The sequence below is a fragment of the Triticum aestivum genome, chromosome 2B (assembly GCF_018294505.1).
Source record: "Triticum aestivum cultivar Chinese Spring chromosome 2B, IWGSC CS RefSeq v2.1, whole genome shotgun sequence".
NCBI classification, from domain to species: Eukaryota; Viridiplantae; Streptophyta; class Magnoliopsida; order Poales; family Poaceae; genus Triticum; species Triticum aestivum.
The window spans coordinates 336,572,002-336,585,211 of record NC_057798.1 but is presented as its reverse complement, the minus strand read 5'-3'; the positions used below and the strand labels follow the sequence as shown (position 1 = coordinate 336,585,211).

At 51.6% G+C, this 13,210-nt stretch overlaps 1 protein-coding gene across 9 annotated transcripts in view; it reads left to right on the top strand.

Moving 5' to 3' along the window:
• Positions 1–11,692: 11,692 nt before the first annotated feature.
• Positions 11,693–13,210, top strand: part of LOC123044879 (protein GRIP) — a 41,120-nt gene continuing 39,602 nt past the window's right edge. For 3 of the 9 annotated variants that reach the window (XR_006420665.1, XM_044467751.1, XM_044467756.1), the window contains exon 1: positions 11,694–12,408. Coding sequence is in view for 8 of the 9 variants with exons in the window: in XM_044467751.1 (XP_044323686.1) it covers positions 11,895–12,408 (514 nt within the window). In the remaining variant the exon portion in view is untranslated. Of the gene's footprint in view, positions 12,409–13,210 lie in introns of all 9 variants that reach the window. The other 6 variants (XM_044467750.1, XM_044467758.1, XM_044467757.1 and 3 more) reach the window with 3 other exon arrangements.

The window sequence follows — 13,210 nt, the reverse complement described above, 5'->3', positions numbered from 1 at the left end:
AAGTCCCATCCGGACATGGGACGAAGTCTTCAATCTTGTATCTTCATAGTCTTGGAGTCCGGCCGATGATGATAGTTCGGCTATCCGGACACCCCCTAGTCCAGGACTCCCTCAATTACCTTGCAGTTCGAATCTCAACCCTTCTCAGCAGAGCTCATCCTCAGGGGATCTTCGTCCGGAGATGATGGAGAGCGAAACGCCTCCCCTAGCTGCACCGTCTTACGAGGCAGGCGGCCCTTAGGTGTCGTCTCGGAGGGTTTTCCAAGTCCGGACCCTGAAAAAGGTCGTCAGGCTAGTCCGGCACCCTCTGGTGCGCGGTCGGAGGGGCTGAAGGATCTGCTCGGGCGAGCGTCTATCTCAGAAGAACACCGTATGTTGATGAACATGGTGATTGGAAGGATTTCATCCGCGGAAAGCGGATTGTACGAGGCCGCCAGGAGTTTACTGACAGGCTTTGAGGTACGTGAAAAGGTGTACCTTTTGGTAGAGCCGCATATATAAAATGCGCCCTATATAAATAGTAGCCCCTGAGACTCTGTGTGTTGTCAAAAGTGACGGCGCACAGAGGATCATAACCCCAGGTATAATATGTCACCTTTTTTATGAAGGTGGCGAGGCGTTCGGTGGCTATCCGGACTGATGAATCTGCCGAGCTAAAGCGGCAACTTGACATAGCAGATGTCGACACCGCGCTTGTAAATAAGCGACTAGACGAGGCACAAGGTATGTTCCAAAGACATATGATAAGAGGAGTTCGATGCTCGTGCCTTATAAGATATGTGCTTAATGTAGATGGTGTTGCTGCCGTGGAGAACCTTCGGGCGGAACTTGCCCGAGCCAAGGAGCAAGCAAGGAAAAGTGATGCGGCTGCCGTTAAGGCGGCTGAAGAGCTAAAAGCCGAATAGGCTTCTCAATGCCAGAGCAAGAAAGTAATAGCCGAGATGGCTATAAAATTGAAGGATGCTGCCGACCGCTGTAAATTTCTTGAACAAGAATATAGGGCGGCTCAGAAGGACCTTGAAAAGATCACTGCCGAGGCCAAGGATACTCGCTCTGCAATGAGAGCTATGAAGGAGGAGCTACGTCAGGCCGGAGATATCACGGCTGGAAAGCCCTATATGCTGCGGATGAAGTTTGGGGATCCTAAGTATGCTCCGTTAGACCGGCAGTGGAGTGCGGAGAACACTTATCTGGATTTGGCAGCGAGTGCGGCAGACGCGACCGAACACTTCCGGGGTCGAGGTGACCATGAATTGGAAGAACTTTTTTGGTCGCAGTTCCACAATCCAGAACGCCCACTTTCGGTATCCGACCGTTTGGCCGCCTGGGCGGAGCTGAACAGGTTATCCGGACTCGCCATGAGGTATGTTGCGAGTCGTCTGTGGCCGGAAGAGCCAGAGCCGAAGAGTTATTTTAGCTTGGTGCAGCAGTTCCTTGGTTCGGTGCCGCATGTTGATGCAATGAAGAGGTCGGCGTGCATAGAGGGTGCACAGATGGCTCTTGCCCGTGTCAAAACATACTGGGCGGATATGAAGGCCAGTGTTGTTGCATCCCGGGATTCGGACGAAAGCCGAGTACCTGCTGAGCACTACTTTGAGGAAGTTCTTCAGGGCGCTCGTTTAATAAAAGCGCAGTGCTCGAAGGATGTTGTGTTCGAATAGCATATGCTATTGTAAAACAAATATTTTGATAGAATATAAAAGCTTTTTATACTTGTGCTTGCAAGAATTATAATGCCTCCTGTGCGGCCGTTAATGTATATGTGTATATAACCTGAAAGATGGCAGTCGTTGGCTTCAGCCCCCACGCATATAATGCGGGGGTGTTCGCAAAAAGGCGCCTTTTCACACTTAATCCAACGTCTTGGTCCTATAAAGGAGGTGATAGCGCAGCGAACTAGGCAACCGGACTATAATGCTTTATCACTTTCACTTAGCCATAGGAGTTTGACAGTGGGGCTACTGAATAGCCCCTAGGGGCACCGCGCTCGCCCGAATTCGGGGCGCGTGTGTGCCTGACCGGGAAGCGGCCCTTCGTTAATGCGGAGGAATCCTAAAGATTCCGAAAGTCATCGAGTGGTTGACCAGTCTCTCGCTATATCATGACAGTCAGTTTTCGGCTTTCTCTACTGAGGTGCTCGCCTGGCCGAACCGGGGCACAATCGCAGTAGTTCTCCTGGTGCCGCCTTAGCCGATAGAGCGGAACGTAAGGCAGCAAAACACAGGAGCCGGGCAAACCCAACATTTGACCAAAGACATGATTCGGAGCTGATGCATATAAGGCCAAACTCGCGACGCCGAACACTCCCTAAGGTATTCGGTCTTTATGAAAATGGGCCGAACAAAAGCCCTTGGTAAGAAGCCCCTGGTGCCCAGGAACGCGCAAAATTCTGGCGTGGCCACATGCCAAGACGCCAGCCTCCTCCTCGGTTATAGCGAAAACCGGGGGATGTTATCAACAAGAGACAGTAAAAAAGGTTTACGCAGGGTCTTAATCTGAAAAGAATCCTTAAAACGGGTCCCTACTGCACGTCTGCGCCTGTGTCTCCGTTGTGCCGTATCCTGGACGGGCGTAGCACGGTGTTCGTCTGCGAAAGAGAGGAACTTAGTGAAAAATAATCGTGCGAGAAATCTATATTAAAATAAACAAAATATAATACAGAGACATGAGTAAATTGAGCCGTATTGTCTCCTGGTGTAAACACGCGGAGCCCCTTGTACAGGGTTATGCGGCTATTAAGCCTTTGTATGTTTACGCCGGACTCGTCGAGCCGTGTCCGGGGTAGTAAAGCTGGATTAGTGTGCGGCTGTCAAGGCGGCCGCACCATTATCCGTACTTCGGGGATCAATTGATATTTCCCTTTAATGAGATGATGCCTCGTGGACCGGGCATTTTGAGTGTAAGGGATGCATAATGCGGTATTGCGTTAAAGCGGGCGAAAGCTTCGCGTCCCAGTAGCGCTTGATAGCGACTTATGAATGGGGCGATGTGGAAGGTTAGCTTTTCGCTTCGGAAGTTGTCGGGTGAGCCGAACATGACTTCTAACGAAAGGGAACCCATACTCTGGGTATCTGGGCCCGGCGTGACTCCTTGAAAGGAAGTGTTGCCATGGCGAATTATTGCTGGGTTTACCCCCAGTTTGCGGATTGTGTCCTGATATAACAGGTTTAGGTCACTGCCGCCGTCCATTAGGACTTGTGTAAATTGGAGTCCGTCAATAATCGGATCCAAGACCAAGGCAGTCCAGCCTGCGTTCCGGATACCTCTGGAGTAATCCTGATGATCGAAGGTGATTGGTTGTAACAACCAGTGGCGGGGCTCCTCTGGGGCAGGCCGTATGGCGCGTATCTTCGTAGGCGCCATTCTGTTTTTCCCTTTTGTCACCTGAAGTGAATTTACTGTTTTGACTTCTTGTGGGAACTTCTTTTGTTCTCCGGTGTTCTGCTTGTGGGGTGCGTCGTCATCCTCGCTTGGTGTGTCGAGCCCCTTGTGTTCGGCGTTGAGTTTGCCGGACTGCTTGAAGACCCAACAATCTCTGTGGGTGTGGTTTGCAGGTCTCCCGGGAGTACTGTGGATTTGACATATTTTGTCCAAGATTTTGTTGAGGTTAGATAGCTCGTCCCTGTCATCTTTGGGGGCGGCTTTTTCTGATTTTGCCGAGAGCTTTTGAATCCGGCGTTGACTGCCGTGCTCATCGGGCTGTTATCCTTGATCCGGCGCTGTTCTTTGTTACGGCGCGGTTTCCCGTTTCCATCTCTGAGTTCGGATGTACTTGGGTCGCTGGTGCTGCTTCTTGCCAACCAGCTATCCTCTCCTGCGCAAAAGCGGGTCATGAGGCTTGTTAATGCGGCCATTGTTCTTGGCTTTTCTTGGCCGAGGTGTCTGGCGAGCCATTCGTCTCGGACGCTATGTTTGAAAGCTGCTAGGGCTTCGGCGTCCGGACAGTCGACTATCTGATTCTTTTTAGTAAGAAATCTGTTCCAGAGTTTCCGGGCTGACTCTCCGGGTTGTTGAGTTATATGACTCAGATCGTCTGCATCCGGAGGTCGGACATAGGTCCCTTGAAAATTTGCCCGGAAAGCATCCTCGAGCTCTTCCCAACTTCCTATGGTGTTTTCGGGAAGGCTTTTAAGCCAATGCCGGGCTGGCCCTTTGAGCTTAAGGGGTAAGTATTTTATGGCGTGAAGGTCATCTCCTCTGGCCATGTGTATGTGGAGGATATAATCCTCGATCCAGACTCCAGGGTCTGTTGTTCCGTCGTATGCTTCTATGTTTACGGGCTTGAATCCCGCTGGAAATTCATGATCCAGTACCTCATCGGTGAAACATAGGGGATGTGCGGCGCCCCTGTACGTAGGTGTGCCGCGATGTTCGGATATTTTTTGCGTTGCATTGCTCGCTGGAGCTTGCTTTCTTGGCCCGTAGATGGATCTGGTTGGACCGGTTTTTTGATGCGAATCCTTGGGCGGATCGCGTGCCATATTGAGTGCGACGCCCTTTGTCGCTTGAGGTCGATCGTGGGGTCGTCTATCCGACCTGGTGGCTTCCTTGTGTTTTGACTATGGGGGCTCTAAGGCCTATTCATCAAATTCCGGTAGTAATTTCCGCTTCGGATAGCTCTTTGTGTGATGACTGTTGCCGTACTTGTGTGCGGTATTGAGTACTTTGCCCCATCTGATTCTGAGTGCGTCTTCCGCTGTTTTGAGCTTCCACTTCTGCTTTTTCAGGCTACGCGCAGCGGCGACGAGCCTTAGGTGGAGGTTCTGGTGCTCCAGCGACTTGTCCGGCGTGAGGTCGTCTGGACTATTATCTTTGTCGGGGACGGATTGTTCGGTTTGTCCACCCTGTTTGGACGGTTGCTGGATGGCATGTTCGTCTTCTGTTGATTCGCCCTACTCTATGGCTGGGTCTCTGTTGAGGTAGGGCTTGGCGCGGCGCTTACGCTGCCGCTTTGATTGTTTTTAGAGGGAACGATCCCTGGTTGTGCCCTTTTGATCCTTGTCGTTGCTTCTTTTAGGTGTGTCCACCATGTATACATCGTGTGATGAGGTGATTGTCCGGTGCTCTATAGGCGCTGGTTCTCGATTGTCTCCTTCATCGGCGTCCATACCGTCGATGTCTTCGGAGTCGTAGTCGAGCATGTCGGTTAGATCATCGACAGTGGCTATGAAGTGGGTGGTGGGAGGGGTTCGAATTTCTTTGTCGTCCGCATCCCAACCTCGCCGACCATAGTCCGGCCAGGGCTCTCCTGACAAAGAGAGAGACTTTAGTGAATTCAGGATGTCACCAAAGGGCGAGTGCTGGAAGACGTCCGCGGCGGTGAACTCCATGATCGGAGCCCAATCGGGTTCGATCGGAAGGGGTGCGGGAGATTCAGAGTCCAGAAGGGAGTCCGACACCTTGGAGTCACAGGCCTCACAAAGGACTAGGCTGGTATCCGGCTCGATCACCGTAGAGATTGCGGCTCCTGGGGCGGCGTCCAACCGTCCGTCCCCGACTGGCGTGGTCGGCTCCGAGCTAAGGGTCGGAGCAGACACCTGAGCGGCGCTCTGGGCGCTGTCCGGCGGCAGAGCTAGATCATGCCCATCGTGACAGTGCGGCGCACTCGGCCGTGGCTCAAATCCGTCAAAGATCAAGTCCCCGCGGGTGTCAGCCGTGTAGTTTAAGCTTCCAAATCTGACCTGATGGCCAGGGGCGTAGCTTTCGATCTGCTCCAGATGGCCAAGCGAATTGGCCCGCAGTGCGAAGCCGCCGAATACAAAGATCTGTCCGGGGAGAAAAGTCTCACCCTGGACCACGTCGTGGTCGATGATCGAAGAAGCCATCGGGCCTAAAGGTGACGACACAGAGGAACTCTCAATGAAAGCACCAATGTCGGTGTCAAAACCGACGGATCTCGGGTAGGGGGTCCTGAACTGTGCGTCTAGGCGGATGGTAATAGGAGACCAGGAACACGATGTTTTTACCCAGGTTCGGGCCCTCTCGATGGAGGTAAAACCCTACTCCTGCTTGATTAATATTGATGATATGGGTAGTACAAGAGTTGATCTACCAGAGATCAAAGAGGCTAAACCCTAGAAGCTAGCCTATGGTATGATTGTTGTTCGTCCTACGGACTAAAACTCTCCGGTTTATATAGACACCGGAGAGGGCTAGGGTTACACAGAGTCGGTTACAATGGGAGGAGGTCTTCATATCATATCGCCAAGCTTGCCTTCCACGCCAAGGAAAGTCCTATCCGGACACGGGACGAAGTCTTCAATCTTGTATCTTCATAGTCTGGAAGTCCGGCCAAAGGTCATAGTCCGGCCATCCGGACACCCCCTAATCCAGGACTCCCTCAGCGCTCAAGTTTGGCTTGTGGCTCTCACTCACGTTTGGGTGGATCACTTTCTCACTCTTCTCTCCATGGTGGGTGGCTTGCTTGTCGGCTATCACTTGACTAGGAGACATAGGTCGTAGCACATATTCCTTCCCTCTCATCTTGAAGCTATAGTGATTGGTACGCCCATTGTGGATAACACCACAGTCGAATTGCCATGGTCGACCAAGAAGGAGGTGGCAAACGGTCATTGGGACCACATCACACTCCAAAGTGTCCTCATATGCACCAATTTTGAAAGAGACTTGGACCATATGCTCAACTCGGATAGTGCCGGAGTCACTTGGCCATTGAGCCTTGTAAGGGCGCAGATGCTTACTCTTGACCAATTGAAGCTTGGAGCATAGTTCTTCACTCGCCAAATTATGGCAACTACCTCCATCGATGATGACCTTGACGGACCTTCCGTTGATGACGACCTTGGTGTGGAAGATGTGGCACCGTTGGTCTTCTTCTTGGTGGTGTTGGAGCGTCAAGACCTTGGAGACCACGAGAGAGGGACTTGAATCATTGTCACAAAAGACTTGGTCATCTTCATCTTCATTCACGCGCCGGTGCATGGCCACGTGCTCAATGGCTTCCATTTCTTCTTCACTCATTGAGTCATATGTGCCGTCATCGTTGAAGATCATCGTTTGCTTGTTGGTGCATTGGAAGGACTTGTGGCCTCGGCCGCCACATGTGAAGCACTTGATTGAACTTGTCTTGACGGGATCATCGGGAGGCGCCGAAGATGAAGGATTCTTGGATTTGTAGGTGCTTGCCGGAGGACGAGTCGAGGAAGGTGCCACTTGCTTGGAACTTGACTTGTCGCCGGTACTGGGTGATGCTCTAGTTGATGTAGGAGGTGCCGAAGTCGCGGGAGCTTGAGAGTAGGAGCCGTAGGTCTTGGACGAGTACTTGGCGTATTTGAAGTCATCTTGCACTTGTCGCTCGGCCTTGGTCGCTTGATGAACTAGCTCAAGAAGGTTGGAGTATGGTTGGAAGTCGGCGATCCACTTGATTGGGTGGTTGAGGCCGTTCAAGAAGCGTGCCATTGTTTGCTCGTCATCTTCCTTCACATTGGCTCGTATCATGGCAATCTCCATTTCTTGGTAGTATTCTTCCACCGTCTTGGTGCCTTGCTTGAGGAGTTGCAACTTCTTGAAAAGATCTTGAGTGTAGTGAGTAGGCACAAAGCGGGCTCTCATGACTTCCTTCATGGCTTCCCAAGTTGTGATTGGTGGTTCGCCCCTTGTATGTCGTCGCTCGATCACTTGTTCCCACCAAATGAGGACGTAGTCTTGGAATTCGAGGGAGGCCATTGCTATCTTCTTTTCTTCATCGTAGTTGTGGAGGCGAAAAACCTTGTCCACCTTCAATGCCCAAGAGAGATATTCTTCGGGATCATTGCTTCCGGAGAACTTTGGCATGGTGAACTTGAGCTTGCCGTAGCGGAGTTCTTCATCTTGATAGCGGTTGTGATATCGCTCTTGCCTTGGAAAGTCCTCAAATGCTCGTTCCTCATGATGTCGCTCTTGGCATGGAGGAGGGTCTTGAAGCACTTGTTCCACTTGGTGTCGCTCTTGTCTTGGAGGAGGGCGAGGAATGTGCGCTTGGTTGCACCTTTCTTGTTGTTCTTCGCGTCGGGCGGCTTCTTCTTGTATCTCGCGTCGAAGAGCTTCCTCTTGTTCTTGCACTTGGCGGTTGCGGACTTCAACGGCTCTAGTGGCCTCGCATAGAGCTTGTTGTGCTTCAAGTGTTTGAGCTTCACGTTGCTCTTGTGCTTGTCGAAGTGCATCATCGTCTTGAGGGGCTTGAAGTGGTACTTGTGGAGGTATTTGCTCTTGCTCAATTGCTCCATGAGGGACTTGGTGTCGCATCCGTTCACGTGCTCGAACTCGGTCTTGTCATCCATTGCCATGGAATGGATTTTCTTGAGTTTGGTGAGCACGTAAAGGAGGGCGAGCTCGTGGTGGACTTGCATCATAAGAGGAGTAGTCCGAAGATTGCCGACTTGTATGGTGACTTGAGTGGCGCCGTCTTGAAGAAGCCGATGAGGAAGACGGGCGTCGAACGATCATGTTGCGGAGCTCTTCCATTTGTGTGTTGAATTTGTCGTCGATGTTTTGACGAAGATCGGAGGCGAGTTGTTTGAAGCATTGACCCAATGCGGCGTTTTCTTGATGAAGCGCTCGTTGCGCGATGAAGAAGTGGTTCTTGGAGACATATCCGGAATCATCACCTTGCTCCTCGAAAAGTGGGTTCGATGACGCGCTATCCATCATAACCAAGTGGGGTGAGTAGGAAAGTGAGAGAACAATACCAAAGTTACCTTCTTCGAGGATTGAAGATGTAACAAGTGTCACTCAATGTAATGCCACAATAGGAGAATTGGAACCGGGTTTGTTTCTCACACCTACAAGTAAGAGGCTTATGGAGTAGCTCGGTTAGGATGGTGGCAAAAATTTCAAGCAAATGTTAGTCAAGATATCGATAAGGTTGAGAAGGTTCACAAAAATGCAAGTAAAGCAAATAGATCAAACCCAACGGTATCACTAGGTACACACGCACGGAAGATAGATGGGATCCGCACAACCAAGGGGTGAGCTCAAAATGTGCAAGCACAAAAAATGCTCTTGTTGTGCGAATGCTCGAGAGACACTAGCTCGATTGCTCAAATGGGCAAGATACGGTTGTGCACCTACCTACGAGAGAACCGTGTCATCTTCAATCCCAACTATGGTATGTATGCGATGATCAAGATGATATAGGTATGTAAATGGCTCACTCTATTGCTTACAAGCTCTTTGTTGCTCCTCTTTTGCTTAAAAGCTTTTCTTCTTCTTTTTTCTATGCTTGATGCTCGAGCCGAGTAAGATATGAGACAAGTATGTATGATATGCACGGGAGAGACTTATGGCACTAAGATGATAACACGATCACTACGGTGCACAATAGCGTGGCCCGGCAATTCTCAACTTGCTAGTCTCAATGGGTAAGCGACGCAAAGTGGCTCGGTCTATCAATGCAAAAGCAAGGTAAGGAGTAAGTGTCGTCGAGGTTACCGTCCTTTCCTACGGTTAACGATGAAGATGACTCCGAGTCGATGATGGTGACGAAGATGTCACGCACTCCTAAGTAGCCGAAACACCTTAGGAAACGCAAATGGCAACACAAAATCGGTCAAATGCGGAAGGTGGTGTTTTTGTGATGATTTTTTGGATAGGGGTTAATGGTGGTGGTAGTGGGATGAGTGGATGGGGGATGTCAAGAGCTTCTAAACGAGCTAAAGAACACGAAAAACGGGCTTGGGAGGTGGAAGTTATGGCCAAAATGGTGTTGGTAGTGGGCTGATTTCGGGGGGTGTGGGCAACCCGGGGGTGTGAGGTGCGGGTGCCCGGGGGTAGCTGGGCGCGGTGCAGGTGCCCGGTGGTTCGAGGTGCGGGCACCCGGTGGTGGCCGATTTGGGCGGAAATCTTTGGGGAAAGGCCAAATTCGGTGGATTTCGTGGTGGAAAGGGTGGGGATTGTTGGGGAGGGGCTAGATCCACTTGCCAAACATCAAAACCATGGACCAAAACAACCAAATATCACAAGATCCAACAAATTGCAAGAAATGTTTTTTTGGGGCTATTTTTGTGGGGATTTTCGGATTTGGACGAAAAACAACAAAATCAAGCTAGCAAGTGGGGGGATGGGACTCCAAGATGTGAATAAACCTTGCTCATGATACCAAGATGTTGTAGGGTCAAACCCTAGGAAGGATCTTTTCACACTTGGAGGGGGAAAAGGAGGAAAACACTCAAGAACACCAAGAACAAATCTCTCAAACAAACCCAAATATCACATCCACTAGAGTAGCATACATGAGATCCACAAGATTACAAGATCAATACAAGGAGAGTAGCACTTGATAAATTCTTCCCACTATGTGAGGTCTTGATGATCTTCTCCAAGAGGAGGCCTTAAATCCAATGGATTCTTCCCTAGGTGGGGGCTTGATCTCCTAAGAGGAGGGGATACAAGGAGCAAAGGCTCACAATGTTTAGTCTAACCTTTGCTAACCCACAAATGACCTAGGAGTTCCACTTATATAGTCTAGGGACGAAATATTAGGGAGAGGGGATACAAAGGACCAAAAAGTCCCTAAAAACGCGTAGCCACGGGGAAGGGGCCGGGCACCCGGACCGGTCAGGGAGCTGCGCCCAGGCGGGGCTGGGCACCTGGAGGGGAAGGGGCCGGGCACCCGGCCAGGATAGGAGCATGCGGGCGAAGGGCCGGGCACCCGGGGTGGCTCCCAGCGGGCGGCTGAGCAAGGGCCGGGCACCCGGGGCCGGCTGGGCTGAGCCCAGGAGAGGGGCCGGGCACCCGGGGCTGCCATGGCCGGGCACCCGGGATGTCCAGGGTTTTTTGCCCCTTCTCCTCCTTCTTCCTTCTTCTTGTTCTCTCCTTCCTTCTCTTCTTTTCCCTTGCTTCGTGGTCACTTGAGTCTCCGTCTTCTCCTTCTCATTATCATCTTCTTGGTACCTAAGCATGCACAATGTTTCCGATGACGGTAGAATCCAACTCTCATGTGAAACCGAGCGAAACTCGAAGAGGAGAGAATCAACCTTGTTCTCGATGGCGCGTGCACGTGCTCGTGTCATTGGTCCACTTGGAGCTTGCGTTGGTGATGAAGTGTCGGTGCGAGTAGTCGAGGGATGCTCCACATCAGATTGTCAAGGTCGACTCCCACAGAAAATGATAGCCACCATCTCATTAAAAGACGGGACACCTTTGCCTCTATCAACACCCCTATCAAGTTTTGGAGGGATCTTTAGAAAACCTCTGTGTCGATTTCTCTTCGTAGAAATTGTTTTGCGCGTGAGTACCTTCGTTAAGATTGGTTTCTCTCGTGCTGGGCCGCAAGGTTCAAACCATCTACTTCGTGTACACCGCGTGCAAGGGCGAGAGGTTGCTACTGCTGGTGGTGGAGTATCGTGAAAGATCGGGCCACAACAACAGATTGGATCTCGCCATCGAAGTTCGGTCTTTATCACTTTACCCTTATACTCTGGGGTACTTATTCATTTTTACGAGAGAGCAAGCAGGAGGGAGCGTCGAGATTGCCGGTGGGCATGGCCACGGTAAAAAGGCGAGGCGTACGGGAGGGAGGGAAGAGGAGGTATGTCAGGGTGAGGGGAAAGATAAACAGCGTGTGATGAATTTGATCAGATGGCTATGCGTGAGCCAGTTCGACGGTTCCCGAGGGCACCGTTGTGGATCTGGCGCCGGTCATTGCCCTTTTATTTGCCACTCTCTTCTAGTCCTGGGCCCACACGTCAGCACCGTGGCGCGGCTGAGACACCCATCTCCGTTCCCGAACAGCACTTTCCTCCCCACTTTGCCACCAACGGCGAACCCGCCAATCTCCCCTGCCTCAACCGGGCCATTGGAGACCGGGGTTTCGCTTCGCTCGTAAACCCTAATCTAGTCCACCTCTCGCCAATCCAGTCCAGTACCTCGACGGTCAGCCTCTCCGATCTCACCCGATGCCCCGACCTCGACCCCGCGGGCGGGGCAAAACCAGATCCGGCTCGCAAAGGATGGATTCCGAAGAGGGCACCGCACCACCGGCTCCGGAACAGGCGGCGTGTGATCCGTCGCAAGAAGAGAGTGCGGCGCCGGTGGACGAAGAGAGGGCAGACACTGACGCGGTAGCGGGAGAAGACCAAGGGACGAGTGAGAACGAGGCGGAACGGACACGCGAAGAGCTCGAGCGGACGGTCACGGAGCTCAGCATCCAGAACGAGTACCTCAAGTCTCAGATCGCTGGTGCTCAGCAGCTGGCGAATAGCGCCGAGGTGGGAATAGGCAGTGGGAGGGAAGACGAGGATGACTCCGAGCTCGTTAGGAGCTTGAAGGAGCAGGTCGAAAGGCTTAGCAAGGAGGTTCAAGAGCAAAAGCAGACGCAGAAGGTAGCGGAGGCGGCCCTCGAGCACGTCAATATGTCCTACGCCGAGGCGGATGGCAAGGTTCAGGAGCTCACGGCGAAGCTCAACGAAGGTTAGTTGCTACCCTCCCCGACCCTTTGATATCGGTCTTGTTGCGGAACTTGGAATGCCGTGGTTGATCGGCCCGATTCTTCTAGTCTTGGACGCCGATAACTACCACACATGTGGTACAATGGACAACCACATGACTCATCCGGTCGTACCCAGGAGCCCACCCACACGGTCCTGTGTGGGCGAACATTAAAACTGCCCATGCGTTCGGGCGCAGCTATGACGGCCACACGACCCTGTGTGGCAACTGCGCACCCCCACCCCGTGAGCGTGAATGCGTGTGTAATCAACTATGTGTAATTAAATATAGTTGCCACGTGTGGTTAAACCATAATTGCCATGTATGGTCAACCATAGTTGTTGTGTGTGATTAAGTAGTTGCCACATATGCACAATGTGTAACTAATTGGAGTTGCCACGTGTGGTTAAACCATAGTTGCCATGTATGGTCAACCATATAGTTGTTGTGTGTGATTAACTAGTTGCCAAATATGCACAACTTTAGTTGCCATCTATCACCGTGCGAGCGTCGTGTGGGCAAAGAGCAGTTTCACCCACACGTTCGGGCGATCGTCATGTGTCCGTTCGGGCGAGGGGCACCCACACATGTGGCACTAAATGATAACGCCCACACGACGCTGGGTGCTTAGTGGCTCTCGACCCAGATGTCAACTGCTTCAATATTCATGCAAATGGATCGAACGGCATCGACTGCGTTTGGGCCATGCTGATAAGTGCCACACGTGTGGGCGTTATCATTTAGGCTAGTTTTTCCTGCTCCAGTTTTTCAAACTTAAACCATT